This window comes from Barbus barbus, assembly GCF_936440315.1.
Source record: "Barbus barbus genome assembly, chromosome: 6".
Classification (NCBI taxonomy): Eukaryota; Metazoa; Chordata; class Actinopteri; order Cypriniformes; family Cyprinidae; genus Barbus; species Barbus barbus.
This window is the reverse complement of record NC_136734.1, coordinates 28,316,929-28,338,465: the sequence shown is the minus strand read 5'-3', so window position 1 is coordinate 28,338,465 and position 21,537 is coordinate 28,316,929. Positions and strand designations below refer to the sequence as shown.

At 38.1% G+C, this 21,537-nt stretch overlaps 2 protein-coding genes across 3 annotated transcripts; one reads left to right on the top strand and one right to left on the bottom strand.

Moving 5' to 3' along the window:
* Positions 1–47: 47 nt before the first annotated feature.
* Positions 48–4,373, bottom strand: LOC306870610 (retinol dehydrogenase 11-like). Its single transcript, XM_079417987.1, has 4 exons — positions 3,944–4,373; positions 2,772–3,014; positions 1,400–1,702; positions 48–1,221 (listed from the first exon to the last, which is right to left on the bottom strand). Exons 1-4 carry the CDS (start codon positions 3,984–3,986, stop codon positions 962–964), a joined length of 849 nt encoding a protein of 282 aa, XP_079274113.1. The 5' UTR covers positions 3,987–4,373; the 3' UTR covers positions 48–961.
* Positions 4,374–4,653: 280 nt separating this feature from the next.
* Positions 4,654–20,659, top strand: LOC306871504 (tRNA (32-2'-O)-methyltransferase regulator THADA). Of its 2 annotated transcripts, XM_079419502.1 has the most exons (32): positions 4,669–4,849; positions 5,365–5,545; positions 5,632–5,718; positions 5,856–5,883; positions 5,973–6,121; positions 6,228–6,350; positions 6,444–6,564; positions 6,958–6,994; positions 7,425–7,567; positions 7,654–7,738; positions 7,832–7,959; positions 8,231–8,428; positions 8,799–9,516; positions 10,490–10,642; positions 10,862–10,971; positions 11,468–11,628; positions 12,029–12,162; positions 12,290–12,448; positions 12,526–12,683; positions 12,789–12,923; positions 13,044–13,148; positions 13,995–14,195; positions 14,308–14,458; positions 14,539–14,776; positions 15,689–15,928; positions 16,050–16,251; positions 16,337–16,525; positions 17,497–17,744; positions 18,245–18,415; positions 18,665–18,934; positions 19,600–19,802; positions 20,000–20,659. In XM_079419502.1, the coding sequence occupies exons 8-32, from the start codon at positions 6,958–6,960 to the stop codon at positions 20,236–20,238; spliced, it is 4,776 nt and encodes a 1,591-aa protein (XP_079275628.1). In that variant the 5' UTR covers positions 4,669–4,849; positions 5,365–5,545; positions 5,632–5,718; positions 5,856–5,883; positions 5,973–6,121; positions 6,228–6,350; positions 6,444–6,564; the 3' UTR covers positions 20,239–20,659. The 2 variants fall into 2 exon arrangements, with proteins under 2 accessions (XP_079275627.1, XP_079275628.1); XM_079419501.1 differs by lacking the exon at positions 6,958–6,994 and having other exon boundaries at positions 4,654–4,849.
* Positions 20,660–21,537: the final 878 nt, after the last annotated feature.

Below are 21,537 nucleotides of genomic sequence, written 5' to 3'. Positions count from 1 at the left end.
AAAATTGACAAGCGATATATTTTTAAAGTGTTTTTTTTTTTTTTTAAGCGGCCTTGGATTTTTTTTCTCGTTCATTTTTCTATTGCTAAAGAGTTGGGAATTACAAGGATTTAAAAATGTATTCAAATAATGCAGGCTGATGGCTATATACCATCAGTCAACAACCTCATAGCTCACAGTAGGTCTATTTTAACATTAACAATCAATTCCCCTTAAGAGAAAATGAATGGGATTTTTACTTCCTTAACCTGACTGGAGGGTCAAAACTGTCAGTTTTAAAAGCAGGCCTGTAGAAGTTATGGAAATAGGTCAAATCATAGAATTTGATCTTTTGTGTTGTGTTCAAGTAAAAGTCAACATGTCACCGAGTATGTTGGTATAAGTTTATCCATTGAGGGTTTTGGAGGAGAGGTTTGTACACTACTAACAGTGAACTGTAATGCAAATGGGAATTGCTTTCTTAATCACTTTATATCTTTATTTTTCATTAGCATTTAAAATGCATTTTAACGAAAAATTCTACCTTGAGTGAAAATGAACTGTTTTTCCTCTTTATTTTTGTGAAAAATTTCACCTTTGACATGGAGTGAGAAAAGTAAATGTAAATTGCTTTGAATAAAAGCATATGCCAAATGCATTAATGAAACCTTTGTAATTCTGCTAGATTTGTGCACTTTAAGGCTTTGATTAATTTGCATTTATAACTAGCCACTCTCCATCTTAAATGGAATTTGTGGTGACCTATTTACATTCTTCACTAATTAAAGTGTTTTAATGAAAACGGGCATTTAAATACTGCATGTCAAAAACCACATCAATCATCATGAAATAAATTACACTTTAAAAAACAGCACATAAAAATCACATTCTTACAAACCAAAAACTAACATGGCTTTCTATAAATAACATAAGAATAAGTCTGCTTATCAAACATGCAAACAAAAAGCACCGTATACTGTTATCAGGCCAGTTTAACTAGTCTCTCGCTGGCCTCCCAAAGTTTTTTTGCAACTCCAGAATCTCTAGCGAAGGCTCTAAGGTGAGCCGGCTGACAGTTAGTGAAATATCCTCCGTTGTGCTCGAGCACCTCGTCTGATACGGCGCAGTAGACCACCGTCTGTGCCCCAGCCTCACACGAAACAAAAAACATGAACATCACCACCTGCACCAGGATCCGGAACAAAACCGAATAATGACAGGTCCAGTTACTCTGAACATAACCTGAATGAGACAAAAGATACAAGATGAACTTCACAATAATCAGTTCAGACAATTACAGGTTCTTGCTAAGGTAGAGATCACTATTATTACTGCTCATACTTAAGCAACCGCAGAGCAATCATTTCCACTCTTCCACTGTAAAAATGAGAAAGTCAGCCTATATATTTTTTTATCTCACCAGGGTGAACGGCATACGCGGTCACTCCTTTCCCCTCCAGCATGCGAGCGAGCTCCTCTGTGAAGTAAATGTTGGCCAGCTTGCTGCGGCAGTAGGTGAAGAACGGAAACAGGTTGTAGTTGAGATCTTGGAAGTCCAGCTTCTGGTACTTGTAGCTGGAGCAGGTGAGATTGATCACTCTGCTCGGTGAACTCTCTTTCAGCCGCGGGAGAAGAAGGTTGGTCAGTAAGAAGTGGCCAAGGTGATTGACGCCAAAGCACATGGAGAAATCATCATCTGTCCAGTCGAGGACGCTGGGCATGCCTGAGGGGGGGAAAAAACATATTTGATAAATACAGTAAATCAACAATATTGTGAAATATTATAATTTAAGAGGTTTGTGAATGTAAGAAACATTGCTTTTGCATTTTTGCAGAAATCATGACACCAGCATTCAAAAAGTTGGGATAAGATTTAGAAAAAAAAAAAATTAATTTCAACAAGGCACTTTGTATTATAGCAAAGACATTTACAATATTGCAGTATCTTATAATATACTCTGTATCAGGTTTTTTTTACTTGCTAGTGTTGTACTGTTAGTTGTATTTATTTTAATTATATCCCATTTTTAATTTATTTATTTTAATCACTTATTTATTTTACGCAATCTTATTTTTATTTATTTATTTTTTACACAATTTTTCTCTAAAATTTCAAGGACCCCCTAATAGTCTCTAGAGGCAGTGTTGGGGGTAAGGCATTACAAGTAACAAGTTTACGTAATCAGATTACTTTTTTCAAGTAACTAGTTAAGTAAAACATTACTTTAAATTTACAATGAAATATCGGAGTTACTTTTTCAAATACTTTTTCCCCCCATTTATTCACTGACATCCCAGCCCAGGTAACAAATAGTGACACAAAAGTAACATAATGCATTACTTTAGATAAAAAGTAACAACGCAATTAGTTACTTTTTTACGGAGTAAGAGAATATTGTAATGCATTACTTTTAAAAGTAGCGGTAACACTTTACTTAAAGCCTTTACGTATAATGCATTATAAAGGTATTCATAATGTGTAATGCATTATATCTTTTCATAAATATTTATAACCAAAGTTAAAATGCATTATAATATTTGAAAGTGTGCTTGTCATGTGTTTTAATGCATTATACTTTCTAAAGGTGAAGAAAAGTGTAATAATGTATTATAACTGGTTACAGATCATAATTCATGCATTAAAACTACTTTTATCATGCATTATTTATAAAGGCTTTAAGTAAAGTGTTACCAGAGTAACTTAACCCCAACACTGCCTTGAGGTTCCCTGGACCCCAGTTTGAAAACCCCTGGTTTAGACCACCAATTGCCACCCAGATATCAATCCTCACCCGCGTTATTGATCAGAATATCCAACCGCTTCTCCTTTTGTAAGAAGGTTTTGCTGAACTCTCGTATAGACTTCATGTTGGCCAGGTCGACCTCCATACACAGCACATTCATATTGTGGCTCCTGGCTTTGATCTCTCGAACGGCTTTCCTGGCTTTCTCCTCATCCCTGCAGGCGATGATCACACGAGCTCCTCGCAAAGCCAGCAACACAGCCGTCTCCTTCCCAATCCCAGCATTCCCACCTGAAACATACAAGTTGCCATGCCACATGACATGCACAAGAATAAAAGAGGGTCTTAAAAACAGAGGAGATACACTTCTCAAACATCTCATTCACAATAGCAATGACCTTCCTACACTATATTGCCAAAAGTATTGGGTCACCCCCTTCTAATGAACGTGTTTGACTACTTTAGTAATTTCTATGAGTACAAATCTTACAGACCTTGAGCCAAAAACTCATCACCAAACACCAATGACTTGTATAGACACTATAAGGACAAAAGTGTTGGGACACCCCCTTCTTTAGAACAGAAAAAGGCACTAACAAAACTGTGGCAAAGATGGAAACAATTCATGTATTTAAAAATTGTATTTCCATCTCTGTTGAAACACTTTTGGATGTGTCTAAAATGACAGTACCCTTATGTACAAGTCATTGGTGTTTGGTGATGAGTTTTTGGCTCAAGGTCTGCATATAAAGTCACACCAGAGGTGTTCAGCTGGGATCAGGACTTGGCTTTCTGCAGACCAGTCAATGTTAGAATAGAAAAGGGTCCTGTCCAAACTGTTGCTATAAAATTAGAAGCACACAATTCCGTAGAATATCATTATATGCTTAAACATTAAGCTTTGTACTCATAGAAATTACTAAAGTAGTCAAACATGTTCATTAGAAGGGGGTGACCCAATACTTTTGGCAATATAGTGTATAAAAGGTTACTCCAGAACAACACAGACATGATTCTCATCATTCAAGTAATGGGATTTCACTAGATGATGGTTTGGCTTTTAATAAACAAGGAAATATGTAATAATACAAATGAAAACACATACAATCAATCTGAATTATTTGTAAGACCTGTAGTAGCATTCAAATCAGCAGCTGTCAATCATGTAGCTCTAAAGAGATGCTACTCTTGGAGAAATTAAGCCAAAAGCACTCACTTACCAGTTATAACAACCGTTTTTCCATCTAACCTCTTCACATCCATGCAATACCTTCTCCGTTTCAGCCATTTCAATATCAAAAAGCACAAAAGTGCGAAAAATATAATGTATAACAGGTAAGTTACATGTTCTGTTAGCTAAACCAGCATCAGACAAGCTGATTCTTGAATGCTAATTCAAGACTCATTTAAACTATTCCCGCTTTTTAGCTCACTTTAGCTTTAGCCCATTCAGAGGGGGAAAAATGGCAATTAATTGTTCATTTGGATTCAAGGACTGTTCATTTTAAAAACGTATTGCAGCATCAGAGACTGTGTTTACTGTAGCCATTAGCCGCACATACAGGTTACTTAGATTACCGTACAGTCGCGCCGGTACGGGGCGCTGGAGTGCGCTAATCATGTGTGTGACACTGTATCTCGCTGTAGAATGAGACTGCGCACATACAGGTTAGATTACCGTACAGTCGCGCCGGTAGGGGGCGCTGGAGTGCGCTAATCATGTGTGTGACTCTGTATCTCGCTGTAGAATGAGACTGCGCACATACAGGTTAGATTACCGTACAGTCGCGCCGGTAGGGGGCGCTAGAGTGCGCTAATCATGTGTGTGACACTGTATCTCGCTGTAGAATGAGACTGCGCACATATAGGTTAGATTACCGTACAGTCGCGCCGGTAGGGGGCGCTAGAGTGCGCTAATCATGTGTGTGACACTGTATCTCGCTGTAGAATGAGACTGAGTTTACACATGGTTTGGGCTGACAAAAACTCGCAATTATGACAATTTTAAAATTTTCCTCGGGACAAGCTGATGCAGTTCTGAAATCTGTCGCTTCTGAAGATCAAATATCATCTGATGTCAAAGACACGCTAAGGATTTTCTTGCAGAAGCTGACAGAAAATACCAAGTAAGTTAGGGAGCTGCTCTGTAGAGAGATAATACATTTAATATCTGCCTAGTACTGTTGAATGCTATTTTGTTTAAAATACACTTTAATTTGATATCGGGTGAGTGATTTCTCTGTACACGCTCTAAATTTGGGATGTTAGTGAACTATATATTTATTGTATTATTAATTATAATATGTAAGTATTTTTAGTTGTTATATTGTATATTTCGTTTTCTTGTCATTACTTGTATGTAAACACAATCATTAATGTACTTGAAATTGAAAAGTGAATATACTACAAGTACTGTAATTGCAAGAAATGCTATTTATAAGACATATATGTTTAAAATGTCATTAAACGCAGTGCATTATTTGGAATTGTTTGTGGTGTTTCAGAGGGAATTAAAGACATGCATGTCAAGTGTTACCTAGAAAGAGCGTGAAAACTATTTTAAGAGGTTATTTCTAGTCAGTTGGAGTAAAAAAAACACCCCTATATTGTTTGTGAATGAGAGATGGTGTTTTATTGACAGGAGTGCAGGCAAACGGAGCAGGGAGCGCTCACTGGAGGAGGCTTCACAGATCCTGCAGAAGATCCCAAAAGAAGCACTTGGTTCCTTACAGCCTGCTGCTCTTCATCAATTTGTTCAGCTTGTTTTGGCCTTGCAGTTAGAGGCAGTGACCTCTTCATCTACATGCCGCAAATTAGACCAAGTAATTTTCACCTTTACTTAAACATAATTTTTGCTCCTGTTTGTTGGTTTCCCTTAAAACAACACATTCTTAACTCTGTTTTACAGATGCTGCAGGTCTTGGCTGAAATAAACTACTCCATAATCTTTGAGGAAGTTAAACAATATCTTCTGAACCTTTTGCACCAAAAACAGGTAAACAAATTACTTTTAATAGTAGTAATATTATATAAATTTTTATATTATATATAACAAATGTTAAAGCATACAAATGCATTTCTGGGCATGCTCTAATTTTGATCAATTAAAAAAAAATTGTTGTTGTTTTGCAGGCGTTTTCATTGAAAGATCTTCAGATAGGTGAGTGTGCATCAGTTCACTACTACTTTACAGACGTCTGTAGCCATGTCTGTTGTGTTGTAATAGTTGTGGTGTGTCCCCCATGGCAGCCTGTATGTTCTTGGAGGACAGCACTAAGGGACGAGAGGTTCTCAAAGCAGAATGCAGCACTCTGCTTAGTAAACTTGCCGAGATGATTCCTGTTGTTACGTCAGATGAAGCAACCAGAAATGGGCCGCTGTGCTATCAGACAGTCAAGGTGGAAATCTAGTTTTTGTACCACCCACTTTTTTTGAAGCTTCACTGCTTTAAACCACAGCTGATGTGGATCTGCATCCTTACAGCTCTTGTTGTGTTGTTCTCAGGTGTGTTTGCAGGTGTTTCAGCTGCTGACAGGTCAGGTGTCCCTGATGGTCTACAGTAAGGAAAGTGCAAATATGAGTTTGAGAGATATTTTGGAGTTCCTGATGAGCGTTATCTTAGGAGAGGTTGGTGCTTGTGGTCCCAACTATATTTTTGGAAAAAACTAAAATGGTTGTATCTAGCAATCTAATTTTGTGTCATTTAATGGTGTTTTTCAGGTTTCCAGCAGAGATATACGTTTGTTGGCTGGCACTGCGGTTGCAATGCTGCTCACCACAGCGACAGACAGTCAGTGTGCAGGATCAGCTGCCTGGAGTCTGCTGCAAATCACTAACACAGGTCAGCTACTGTATTTACTTGCACTTAAAGGAATAGTTCACCCAAAAATAAATATGCAACTGACACATTCAAGGCACAGAAATCTAGTAAGGACATCATTACAATAGTCCATGTGACATCAGTGGTTCAACCATAATTTTATGAAGCTACAAGAATACATTTTGTGCACAAAGAAAACAAAAATAATGATTTTATTTAACAATTTCTTCAATGCACATTCACTAGAGTCCCACGACAGTTCATAACATTACTGTTGAACCACTCATGTCACATGGATTTCAACAATGTCCTTTCTACGTTTCTGGGCCTTGAAATCCGAGAGCTTTCTGACCCTGCATAGACAGCAATGCAACTGATATGTTCATCAAAAATATTTTAATTTGTCTTCTGAAGATGAATGAAGGTCTTACGGGTTTGAAACGACATGAGGGTGAGTAATTAACTTTTTGGGTGAACTATCCCTTTAAAGGTATATGACTACTGTTTAAACTAAAATATTGTGATTGGTAAGACTTTTAAAAATGTTTTTGAATGTATGTTATTTGATAAGAAATACAGTAAAAGTGTAATATTGTTTTAAAACTTTTTTTTTTATGTATTTTAAAATGTTTCCTGTTTTTACAATTTGTTCCTGTAAAGGCAACATTATAATTTTAATCTCTAAAATGCTGATTTGTTGCTTAAAAACATTTATTATTATCAGTGTTAAATTCTTGTTGCTTTTGATAAATAGCTTTTATTTGAAATATAATTTTTTTTAACAATATAAATGTCTTTTCTTTATCTAAAATGTACAATTAAATAACTAGTTTGCTTTGATAGTTGCCTGTCTTGGAATATGTGAATTATGTGTGTCTCAGAACCGTGGAGATTGACAGTAGGTGAGCTACAGGTGCACTGTCGTCCCAGACGTCAGGACGGAGTGGACAGACTGGCTGTATGCAGGGGCTTGTTAACTTGCTGCAGAAATGACATTCTTGTCAGTCACCATGGCAAACAAGGGGTACGCAAGCAGCACATAGACTGCTTTTTCTAAGAACGATCCAAAACGGAATATATAATTACTTACTCTTTCTTTTGTTTTATCAGACTTGTCTTCTCCTGAATGGGTTGTTCCCCTTCATCTCAGCTCTTTGTGAAGAAAAGCTTGACTGTCATTACTATGTTTTTCAAGGTACAAGCTCTCTGTCCTCATGCGTCACTCTGTAGATTGCTGGGTCTGTGCATGACTGCAGTGTCTAATATTGTATGCACATGTGTTTTGTAGTGTTTACTATTTGGCTGAAGAGGCTGAAAGAGTGCCTCAGTGAGGTTTGGGAAGTCACTGGTGTTGCTTTAGATTCAGACCTCCAGCAGCACCTTACACAAATCATCTGGAGCAATGCAGAGAGCCCGGTAAGCCTTTTGCTCACTATGAAACCGAATATACTTTATTTTAAGGTATATGGGTTTGAACACTAAGTATGGAGTAAGATGGGCTCTTTCTAATTGGGCTGTTTTAAAACCACTCAGAACTCCCTAGCGGTTTTGTATAGGCAAGAACCACTCATACTTTCTTGAGAAAATGTAAAAATCCATATTAAATGATAAAACCAGACATTTAACCAAAGTTAATCACAGGAACACATGCACTCAGCTGGTATTTTCTTCATTACTTTTATTGTAGTTGGATGGAGTTGCAGAGGTGGCACGTAGTGCTTTCTGTCTGTTTATGGAGATCTATGAGAAGGATTGTCTGCACTTTGAGAATACAGATAAGACACTTTATGTGGAGTTACTGAACAGAATATCAGAACTGCCTTGGAAATCCAAAGCAAAGTATTTACCACTTACTGCAATTCTGCCATATGCAGGAACAGACAAGGTAAGAGCAGTGATCAGACACCCTTGTTCATTCTACCTCCTTTTTTTAACGTTTTTTTTTTTAAAAGTTATAACTACTATGTTATCAATAATATAATATGAATATTATAAATAATATTTTATGCATGACTAATAAATACATTTATTTTAAGAATGTATACATTTATTCTAATATAAATTTAATATAAATGTAAAAATAAAAGCAATAATTTAAAATGATAAAGTATATCAGAAATACATTTTTATGTAAATACTACATGATTTGGAAAAGAAGCTTTGTTTTAGCTTTCTGAGAGGCTTATTAGCATCAGTTCATTATAAAAGTAATTTTAAATAAATTTAAAATAAAATATCGTTTCTCCTCATAAAAGGTTTTGGAATTGTATCCAGCTCTTCCCTCTCACATCCTAAAATGCCTCTCCACCAATCACCTTTCTCCATGTGCCTCAGAAGTCTACAAATCCCTCCTTCAGGAACAGAAACGCGAGCTTATTATAAATGCATCCCAAGAAGCCCCGCCCACTGAACAAGACTCAGCCTATCAATGGGCTCGGCGGTGGCAACCAGTCGTTCTGGAGGCTTTGACTTCAGAATTAACTCTTCTTCAAAATAATGCCTCTAGCCATCTTCTGCCCTCAACACTACGTATATTTCCAGGTGCTTTTGACACTCTGTTGTCAGCTCTGGACCCTGCGGTTCCCGGTCACCTTCACGCGTGGGCCTGTGTCATGAGCGCCCAGCGGGCTACAAGTGGACATTCCCTCTGGAGTGCAGACAGCCCCCATGCTCTTAAGACTCTCCATCTTGCCCTCTCCTCTCTGGATGACAGCATCCGGCTTGCAGCTCTGAACGTCCTCTGCTGCAGTCCAAAGACCAAAGAAGCCCCATCACATGTGGAGTATTCCGCTCTGAGAGACTTCATCCCGCTCAATCTCAACAGCGAATCGTCACCGTTCCGCCAGCACCTTCAGGCAGCGCTGAGGAAATTCTTGGTGAGAATAAGAGACAGTTGCATGGCAAGCATCAAAGGCCATAATAGTAAAAAAGGGCTCACAGAGGAAGAGGAGGCGGAGCTTAAACAAGGAGTCGGTGAGGGGTTTTCAAATTAAAATTTTATGAAAATACACATTATACATTTTTACATTTGATTTCAACATTATTTTAAAGGTGCACAAATAAGATTTTTATTATGTTTTGCTGGCACTCACTCGTCTTTCTAAATTACCAATATAATAATAGTCTTTGATTACCGTCATCTATTGGCATGGATGCAAGTTTTTATTGCCGTTGTCGAAGTTTATAGGTAGGTGTGATTGTCACCCATGATTAAAGGTGGGGTAAGCGATTTCTGGTAGCCAATGTTGATATTTGAAATCACCAAAACAAACATGCCCCCTACCCCAAAAGGGTCTCGCCCCTATTTTGATAGCGTCGCCTCACACATACGTAGCCTACGCAACCCAGGCAACAATTAGTTCTGTGAAACAAAGCAAAACCGATGTTACACCGTGTCTACACCGAATGCGAGCAGCGCGACAAAATACTATAGAAGTCATTATAATCAGTGATGCTGTCGCGTTCTATTTATGATGTGCTGACACCAATTTCAATTGATTTTCAATGGGAACTTTATCGTGTCCAGTGTAGGGAGACTTTAACTGTTGCGGCGTGGTGTGTCTGGTGTAGATACAGTGTACTCGCCTATCGAGAAGAAATAAAGCAACCTCGGCGTCCGATCGCAGGCCTTCCGCTCCTTGAGTTCTCTCCAGCACTGGAAAGCTGATCCGATATTTACACGAGTCCTACTTCTTGCCTTATCGCTCCGCAGACGTTTTCCTCTCTATCTTTCTGTTCGTCATGTGCACTGAGTACGCTCTCTCCCGCATCATGAGTAGACACGCCCCTTATTGCTGATTGGCTACAAGTTTGTTTTGGCATACCCCACCTTTAATAATAATCCAAAAAAAATACATTTAATATATGAAGCATTTTAATCAATAGAACATCATAAAATTACTTTATTGCTAAGATCATGTGGGTTTTTCATGATATTTTCCCTCAGAGTTTGTTGACTGGCTGTTCCAGCTGTCATTGGTCTATTTGACTCCTGACAGCAGCTACCAGAGGAAGAAGACTGTTCTGCTCCTGCTGTCTGCAGTGCTGGAGACATGTACAGACACCTGGAGTCCAGACAGGAAGAAGGGACAACCACCTGGTAATAAAGCAACACTTACAGAAGCATGCCATGGTTATATATCAAGTTTTTGTACTGTGGTAGTATCCTGTGAAGTACCCTGGAATATATATATTTTTTATTTTTTCATCTTTTAACTCTTTTTGATCTCTAACTTCAAATTGATTATTTTATCTTCGTTGCTGAATATAATAAATTGATAGAGATTTTTTTTTTTTTTTTTTTTTTTTTTTTTTTTAGCCAATATGTCTACTCTTATAAACTGGGCAAAAGAGAGGGGAAAGTGGGATTTCTTCTCAAAGTCAAAGATGCTTGTCCTGATTGGCTGTTTGGAGGATTCGACCAATGAGGTAAAATTAAATGAATAGACGATACTGTTCAAAAGCATGGGGTCAGTAAGATTTGTTTAAAGAAACTAATAATTTTGTTCACCAAGAATGCATTAAAAAGTGGCAGTAAGAACATTTTAAGATAATTGTATCAAGAACGGTTTCTTGAGCACCAGAACAGCGTATTAGAATGATTTCTGAAGGATCATGTGGCACTGAAGACTGGAGTAATGATGCTGAAGATTCAGCTTTGCATCACAGGAATAAATTCTAAAATATATAAAAATAGAAAACAGTTCTTGGAAATTGTAATGATATTTCACAACATTACTGTATATACTGTATTTCTGATCAAATAAATGCACCCTTGGTGAGCATTAGAGAATTCTTAAAAAATAACATTAAGATATTATCAACCCCAGACTTTTGAAATGAAGTGTATGCACAGTTGAAACCCTTGCCCCAATTGTCTGTAATGTGATGTATTTGCCTGGCATATGTTGTCCCTGTGTTGTAGATCCGTGAACTGTCTGCAGAGCTACTTCTCAGATTTTTCCCCTCGTCTCTCCCGGATGATGTCACAGCTGTGCTGTTGAGCCGGGCAGAACGGCTGCTTCACAGCCCACGGGTCCAGGAGGCCCAGATGGGGGCACTGATGATCAAACTTCTACTGCACAAGTGAGCAAACATCGCTTTTGCTCTTTTTGTCTTGAAGTATGAAACGATACACATGCACTGCTGTTCAAAAGTTTTATGTTTGACATTACAGTAAAAACAGTAGTATTGTGAAATATAATTACAATTTTAAATAAATGTTTTCTATTTTGCTATATTTTTTTAAATGTAATATATTCCTGTGATGACAGCTGAATTTCCATGTTTGTTTGTTTTTTTTGTTTGTTTTTTTTCCAGGATTCTTTGATCAATAGAAAGTTCAAAAACACGGCATTTAGTCTTTACTGTCACATTTGATCAATCTAATCCTTGTTGTATTAAAGGTTTTACGAGAACAATATTTTCTTTATTTTGAATATTTTTTGTGTGTGTGTGTGTGTGTGTGTGTATTTCTGTGTCATAGGGTGGATGGGACATTTGAACATGGGGAGAAACAGTCAGATAAATTGATGACGTTTCTTCTCACCAAACTGGAGCACCATTACCTCACTGCCAGGAATGACATGCTGCTTGCAGCTCGTACCACGCCTATTCATGGTATAAAACCTGAGCCAAGTTTATAGATCTTGCTACAGCTGTTTACCACTAAGCGGAGGTTTCACTGTTAATATATTTGAAAATATGCTGAAATAATCCACAAATGTAGTGCATTTTATTACTTCAGGTGTTGTAAGCGCTCTGCAGAGGGGCTTGCTGGAGGTGCCAGGGGTCCTAGTGGAGTCAGTAACCCACAGTGTTGCAGGAGACATTGTGTCTTTAGTAGAAAAGCTCACTCTACTGCTGTTAGGAGTGCTGTATGGGGACCAAGACACACAGGAGAAAGGTGCACTGAAACTCCAGATGTAAAAAATATGTCTGAAGAGATTCTCTTATAAGAATATACTTTTCTTTTTGTCACAGATGTGCCTCCATCATTCTGTGACATGGGGAATGCAATCAGTTCTCTGATTGGTCAGGGTGGGGTTGAGGGGGCGGGGCTTGATGAGGATGGAGAGGAGAATGTGCTGCTCTCTGAGGAACATAGTCTAGTGCTGACCTGCTGCTGGGTTTCCTTGAAGGTAAAGCTGCTAGTAGGATGACAGAACATCAGCCTACATTTTAAGCTGTGGTTTACAAAAAGTATTATGTAAATTTAAGATATGGATGATCTGCTTTCCTGGTAGGATATTGGTATTTTTCTGGGCTCCCTGGTGGAGAGAATCCTGTCATTGCACTGTAAAGAACTGACTTTGAGTGTGGAAGAACTCAGGAGGGCTTCCAAAGTATTTAAAGACATCATTCTGAAATGTAGACACTGGGTATGACAGATTTGCTCTTTTCACATTGATCCAAAAACTTTTTCCGTACACTTTTTTTTTTTCACAGTAACATCTTATATTTGTGGTCCTGTTCTCTCTTTTTCTCTCATCTTCCATTAGGGGGCAGTAGAGGGCTGCTGCATTGGCTTTACTAAGTTCTGTAGGGCTCTACTGAGCAGCTCTGATCCGGAGATCAGAGAGATCCCGCCTCTCATATTAAAACAGGTAGAATAGAATAGAGTAAAGCATTCATTCTCAACTAGAGATTCATGGGATTCAAATAGAAATGTCAATTCCAAGTTAAATTACCTGTGTTTATTTAAAGGAAAAGTTCACACAAAAATGAAAATTCTGTCATGTCGTTCCAAACCCGTGAGACCTTTGTTCATCTTCGGAACACAAATTAGGATATTTTTTATGAAATCCGAGAGCTTTCTGACCGAGCATAGACAGCGATGCATTTGACACGTTCAAGACCCAGAAAGGTAGTTAAGACATTGTTAAAATAGTCCATGTGACATCAGTAATTCAGCCATAATTTTATAAAGCCACGAGTATACTTTTTGTGTGCAAAGAAAACAAAAATAACAACTTGTTTACAAGAATAAGAATGCACATGGCATGCATGCGTCGTGGTATTTCGCGCATTGAAATCTGACATGGAAGAGAAGAAATTGTTGAAGAGTTTTTTTTTTTTTTTTTTTTCTTTGATTCTTTCTATTTTTGTGTTCTTCTCATAGCTTCGTAAAATTACGGTTGAACCACTGATGTCACATGGACTATTTTAACGATGTCTTTGCTATGTTTCTGAGCCTTGAACGTGGTAGTTCCATTGCTGTCTATGTGGGTTCAGAAAGCTCTCAGATTTCATCAAAAATATCTTAAATTGTGTTCCGAAGATGAACGAAGGTCTACCGGTTTTGGAACAACATGAGGGTGAGTAATTATGATAGAATTTTAATTTTCGAATGAACTATCCCTTTAGCCATTAAATCATTTTCATTTTATTTTATTTTATTTCATTATTTTATTTTATAAAAAAATCATAATGCTCTCTCTCTCTCCCTCTAGGGCCTTTCTGTTCTCCAGTCGCCCCGTAGTACCTCAGTGACGAGGCGTGCTGCCGGTCTGCCCATGCTGATTTTGGGTGTCTTAGCTGCTGAGGACTCTAGCAAGACTCGCCCCCTTTTGGCAGAAACCATTAACACCCTACTGAACACAGCCAAAGCACCTCTTCCCCAGGACTGGGACCAAACTCTTGACTTACCACAGGCAGAGTCAATGATCTACCTATTAAATAAATATACAGTTTTGCTGGATCAAACATGTTAAAGAAAAAAGTAGCTATGTTCATAAAAGATGTCTTTCCCCTGATCTTTCACAGGTGTGTGCCGTTCACACCCTTCAAGCTCTGGTGAAGGGCTCCAGTCTGGGTGTAGCTGTTCTACAGTACACCCCTGTGGTGGCCGTTCTGTCACTGACACTCCTCAGCTCACCATGCTGGGCTATGAGGAACGCAGCCCTGCAGCTCTACAGTACGAACCGGTCACGCTCACAATTATTCTAATTTCAACCCTTTTGAATTAGTCACATGTGGACCTTTCACTTCTCGTAGGTTCTCTGTGTATCAGAATGTTGGGTCAGCAGCCTACTGGTGAAGAGGGCTCCGCTCATTCCGGCATGTCCTCTCCTTCCTTCTTTAACCTCTACCCAGCCCTACAGCCCTTCCTCCAGGGGGCGCTGGAAAGTGCAGCTGCAGACCTTCATGATTCCACACTTTTACTACACCCTTCCCTCTACCCTGTCCTCACCCTGCTCGCCAAACTACAGCCTGGTGCTGAGGAACAGACTCGGTATGACGGTGCATACATCCAAATACATGAACATAAATGTAATATATTGAATATTACATTAAATAGTATTTTATTATATTATTTGCCTGATTTAAATATCCACAATTTTGTTTAATATTATATTATATTATTACATTATATTCCGTGTTTAGATTTTTATATAATATAAAATTATACAATTTTAAACTAAAAATCTTAATGTGTATTATATTATTGTGTTGTATTATATTATTTTCCAAATTTGAATATAATTAGAATTTTAATACCATATAATATGTAATATAATGTATATTTAGGTTTTTATTTTTAAATCATATAATAGTATGCTTGCTATATGATGTATAAAACTGTGGATTTATTAAAATCTGGCTATTATATTATATTATATTTAGTGCTGTCAATCGATTAATCGCGATTAATCGCATCCAAAATAAAAGTTTTTGTTTATATAATACGTGTGTGTACTGTGTATATTTATTATGTATATATAAAAACACACACATGCATGTATATTTAAAAAAACATAAGTTGTTTATATTTTAAATATATTTATATATGATATAAATTATATGAATATAAATATATACATGTAAATATTTTTGAAATATATACTGTGTGTGTGTGTATTTATATATACATAATAAATATACACAGTACACACACATATATTATGTAAACAAACTTTTATTTTGGATGCGATTAATTGCTATTAATTGTTTGACAGCACTAATTATATTTGATTTAATTTTAATTTTTTGCCAAATTTGAATACGATTTATTATATGATTTCGATATTATATAAGTAGATTTTTATTATTTTGGATATTCAAATCTGTCAAATGCCTTTTCCCCTTAGTAATGATTAATAGTCACTTGTTTCTTATTTGTTTGATGTCTTTGTGTTTTCTTCAGGGCTCTGTCGGAATTCCTGCCTCCGCTCTTCCTGCTAGCTGCCAGCCCAGTCTATGGCATACGAGTGATGTCATCAAGAGCCCTAGTTGCTATGATACCACCAAGTGAATATCTGGCAACTGTCCTGCATTTGGTGGAAAAGCTGCCGGAATCACCAGACGTTGTGTGCTGTCACAACGTACTGCATGGCCAACTCCTACAGATAGGAGCCATACTGGCCCGGGCACTGAAAACTAACATGTAAGAGTAGAGCAGTGTATCTCATGAAGGAAATGACACTTTTTGTCATTAGTTTGTCATTGTTTTTTGCTGCACCAGTCATACTCAGTGATCAAATTGCAATCTGACTCTTCTCGTTTAGCAGTCGGTCATCTCTCAGTGAGGTTGTGAGTGAGTTTGGGTCCAGACTCTGGATGGCATCTGTGAGGCAGCGGTGCCCGCTGGTGCGGCTGGCGTATGTGGATATAGTGAGGCTGATAAGAGGCCATTGCTCTGTTGCTTTCCTCGCTCAGCTCTCTTCTCAACTGCTGCAGGAGATTCACAGGACTCCAAACATACTAGAGGTGCTTATTCCTGTCCTTTGGCGTGTGCTGTCATGAACATACACAGTAAGAGAAATGTTGATTGTGAATGTTTTGTGTGCTTTAGGTTGGCTCTGCTTCATTCCACCAAAGTGCAGTGAACTTCCTGTGTGGGGATCCTGAGTGGGCGTGTCAGGTATGGCAGCATCTGGCCAATGGCAACGCAGTGGTACGTCTCTCATTGGTCAAGTCTGCAACAGAGGGGCGTGGCTGGAGAGGAACTGTCCTACAGTGGGTTATGGAGAGAGCGCTACAGGTGAGTATCACTATAGCACTTCACTTTTGCCTCTGTAAATGGTCGGTTGATTTTGTTGTCGTTATTGTATTGTGACACTTTAATGCAAAGATGCAATAATTATACTGAGATAAACTAGACAGCTTTTGATGTTTAAATAAGTTGCATTCACTGTACCATTTAAAGGTTTGAGGCCTATAAGATCTGGTTTTTTTTAAACAGCAAACCATTTGTGTTTGAGCCAGTGAGGTCGACTCTGGGCTTTTTCACTCAGGGCATGTTCCTGTGTTCTGTTTCAGCAAGACAGTCCAGTGGCCAAAAACATCCATCTAGCTTATTTGCACATAAAGTGAAGTAGATGAACATCTTTGGCCTATGCATCATGCCTTGCTGCCAATAAGCTGTGCGCTGTTTAAAATGTATCAAATTAAAAACCTTCAAATTTAAAAAAATGCATCTAAAGACATTTTGTTAATCTGTGCTCCATCTGGTTGTTTACAAATGCTTCTGTTAATGCCACTTTACTCATTCTGTGCTGCTCAGGCATGAAAACATGCATTTATTTTAAAGTTGTTTTTTTTCTTTACAATTAATAGTCTTGATTTAACATTAAAATTACAAGTGTTTGTTTCTAGACCTACTGCTAAACCCTCACTTTTCACAAATATCATAGGCTGGTAATTTGAGCCGTTTGCAAATGTTAACCAAATACAACTGAAGGAAATTAAAACAATCAAGATCCTGAAATCAGGGCAGTGTATATAAAAGTGTATAAAACTCTTCGTCTTGTCGTGTGAGGGGGGTGTGTTAGTCATTGTATTCAGTAATCTTTAAAAACACACTGGGTTTGTACTCAGCCAGGATTTCCGCCCAGCCAGTGAAACACCAAACCGCTCTACATGTCTTGAGAAATTGAGAAAGTGTTTTTTTTTTGTTTTTTTTGGTAATGTCTGGAAAGGGTCTATTCGAATAACAATGTCTACCCCCTGCAGGCCAACCTGAAGAAGGCGCTGTTGGACCAGAACGTGGAGTACAGAGGAGCATTCTTGACCGCATTAGTTGAGGTTATGACCCCTGAGGAAGACAGTCTTGCTCTGCCCCATCCCTGTCCCTTAAGGTTTGAGGAGGCATGGCTGCTGGAGTGTGTGGAGGTTCTGTTAACTGATCTGGAGTCAGATAGAGGAGGACCTGTGCAGATCTCCACGGCTCAGTGTGCAGTCAGCCAGCTCCTTTGTCACAGGTAAACTCACCTTTCATGCAGCCAAATCTTAATGTGTTTAGCTTGATGTTATTAGATATTCTTCATGTTTTTTATATTTGTTTGTATTTAACATTTTTGTGAAAAATGTGATTGTATTTTTACTGTACTTCTATATTTTCCGATATGTTTTTACGAATAGAAGGATTTAATGCATCCTTGTTTAATAAAACTATTAATTTCTTAAGAAAAAACAAAAACAAATGCTGAGTCTGGCAGTGTTTTCGAAAGAGAGTAGACCTCCAGAATTAACACACAGTCACCAATCAATTCTAGATTTTTTTTTTTTTCATGTATAATATTTTTGTTCCACTCAGAAAGACATCACATTATGAGACTAAAATGAGTTGTGTGCGCTGTTTTATATCAACTTACTGATGTTTCTGAGAAATCGGAAAGTCTTGAGAGATGGCTCATGGATTTACCATTGCTCAGACTTTTTACTCTGTTTTGCCTGTCTATTCTCGCTGTCATTCTCTCAGTGTGGACTTGTCTTTGCTCCAGCGCTGGTGTAAGTTATTAGAGAAGCACAGATGTCCTGAAGCTCCTGAGGCCCTCAGAGCAGCCTGTGCACAGGCTCTGTGTCTGTGCGGCGTCCACGTAGTGACCAGGAGCCTGACAGGAGGCCTCACGCTCAAAGAGCTCAGTACCAGGTATAATAAAGAGGTGTGCTTTGATAACTCAATTAGTTTGGGCAGTCAGCTAGACAGGGAAGAAACAAAATATGTAGTGCACTGTCAGGATGTTTTATATTTCTGTCTGGTTAGATTTGCAGATTAATTGTTTCTTCATCTGGTTCAGGCTTTGGATTGCTGTTTATTATTTGATTATTATTATGCATGAAGTATTTGATGTATAACTAAATTTCCATTGCTTTTTTTTTTTTTTTTTTTTTTTTAAAGCTTGATCTGCACAGGTATCTGCCTGCTTCAGGATGAGAGTCCACAGGTGAGAGCGAAGGCGGCTGTCTTTGCCTCTCTGCTCTACTGTTCTGTCCGACGGCCGGAAGATCCACAGAAATGCTTCTACATGCAGGTGAACCGAGCTTTGCACTCACTGCTCGACCTGCTCTTAGAGGAATTCTGGGACGCAAGTTGTGCTTTGGAGGCCTTAGTGTGCCACTTACCTGACTGTGATCTGAATGCTGTACTGAAGGAGGCCAAAGAGACAGAGTACGTCAATCGACATACAGACATGACAATAATTCAAGCCAATCATTACTTGCTGTTCATGTTTTAAAAAAAGACTATTATCATAGTTTTACTTTGTTTTAAAACAACATTCAGTTGTAGAGTTTCAAAACTTTGGGGTCGGCATAAAAAGAAAGAAATTTATACTGTTTATTCCGCAAGGATGCATTTAATGCAATCAAAAGTGCCAGTAAAGCGACCTTAAAATATTTCTCTTTTTTAATTGTATTATTATTTTACATGTGTGTTGTATTATCAGAATGATTTCTTAAAGCTCATGTGACACTGGAGACTGGAGTAATGTCTACTGAAAATTCAGTGTTGCCATTACTGAAAAAAATTACATTTTAAAATAGAGAGCTGTTATTTTGCATTTCAATAATATTTCTCAATATTGTTGTTTTTACTGTATTATAATCAAATAAATGCAGACTTGGTGAACATAAGAGACTTTTTTTAACAACTTTTTTTTAAATCTCACCGACCCCAAACTTTTGAATGGTAGTGTAGATTTAAAAAATCTTATAGGCTTTAATCTTTATATCTTTTATTATATTTTAGCTGCCCATCGCAACAAAAACACATGCAACCATTCTGTTTTCTTCTGTCTCTTACATTCTTGGTTGTTGTTTTCTTATGTCGGTCAGATGTCGCAGTCTATATGAGCGAGATGAAGCAAATGTGTTTGCAGAGCCATCTGTGATCTCAGAATGCCTGTTGCCACACCTATTGAATCTGGTTAAACATTACCCAAAATCCTCCACTCTCGCCAAGAACCTGCAGCGCTGGGGCCGAAACAATGCAGCTATTGTCAAAGAGAATCTCACAATTTGTATGCAGCTACAATTAGGTATATAATATCTCCATAATGACTGTTTTTCTTTATTATCGCATCAATTATAACTAATTAACTTCCTGATGCTCCTTTATAATTGAATCAAAAATCATTATAATTAATATGAACTGCAATATTTATTTATAGTGTGCATGTAGTTGCTGTATGTTTACATGCCAATTACGTCATTATATCTCTCATTTGTTGTCTAGGTGATGTCCTGAATCCTGATTGGCTGAGTTTGCTAATAGAACCCCATTTCCATGGCGCTCTTTCAGGCCTGTTCACTAGGGCGATTGTACTTCTCCAGCTGCTCAAGGAGTGTGATTCCATCCAACCCCTTCTTGACCCTTTGAGTTTATCTGCAGACCTTCAGGACATTCATAGACAGTTTGTCCTAAATGGACTCTTCCTTCCTCAGGTCTTCATTGATGCACTAAGGACAGATTAATCCAGGGCTGTCACAGATTAGGGCTGCATTATTCCAGTTACAGGCTCTTCATCGCCATATTGACTGGAAACTGTTAGAAAGGAAGAACAACAGTCCTTTGTTATGCAATACAAGAGAGAGAAATAGAAAACTTATCTACGTCACTAGCCAAAATCAAACACCAATTCAAGCTCTGTAAATGTAGCACATCTAAATCTGAAACGGCTGAAAGATGCCATTGTTTCTGGATGGGTGGCGATTTCTGAAATAGAGCGCACTGCAGGCGGGGACAAACAGACTGAGGCGTCACAAAGACTCAGCAAGCATCTGAGGATGGTACATGTATTTTTAGACAAATCTCTCTTTGGAACCGAATGAGATTCATGCTTGTATATTGATGCATTTTATATATTTATGAAAATAAAGATTGAATAATTTGTAGAATTTTTTGGGGTAAACCGGATCTGTAATACCAGTAACAAACAATTCAGTATTCTGTTCCCTTTAGAAAATGAAGTGCTGCTTTTTTTTAGCTGATTGATGTTTTGATAGCCAATCTCTGCGACCTCAGAAGCTCATTGGTTTTATGTGGAGTAGTGGCTCATGGTTCACTGCGAAAACACTTCACAAAAGCCCAAACCGGTTTGATCTGCCTCACACCAACCTCACAGCGTCTTCTGATACACACACAGCAGCCACAGTTAACTCACTCTTTTCCTGTGATTCATTCTGTCTTGATCCTTTCTTATATCTTATATTATGCAGTACATTTTTTCTTTATCATTTTATCCCACCGTTTTTATATTTTTTATGTTTTTTTTTTCCTCACTCTGTACCCCTTTCTCAACCTCGTTGTGTCTTTGCGTAAGCCACTTCTACTCAGGTTTCCACTGCAGGGGTAAATGCATCAAACAGTGATGTAATGGCTTTTGCGGCAACAGTAGAGTTGCCCTATGATAACAACAGGGGAATAGCGTCTGCTTTTTTGCCACATTAGAGGCTGTTCTCCCAGGTTAATTGTCCATTTTCTGCCCTCAGCACAGGGCTAGTTCATGATTCATGGTTGGAATATGTACTCAGTTGCTGTGCAACACTCCAGCGCGTCACAGGACACAGTGTTAGGACGCAGCTGGGTATCCCAGTAGCCATCAGTGGAGCAGATGGTCTGAGTTTACAGCAGACGCTGAAATGATTTGCACTCCACTATGGATGCTGCAATTGTGCTATAAATGACATATTGATTATTTTAGCGTTTTAGAGGACATTTAGATGGATTTCTTGGGTGGGTGTTATTTCAAAATATATCAAATCTGTGGGGGG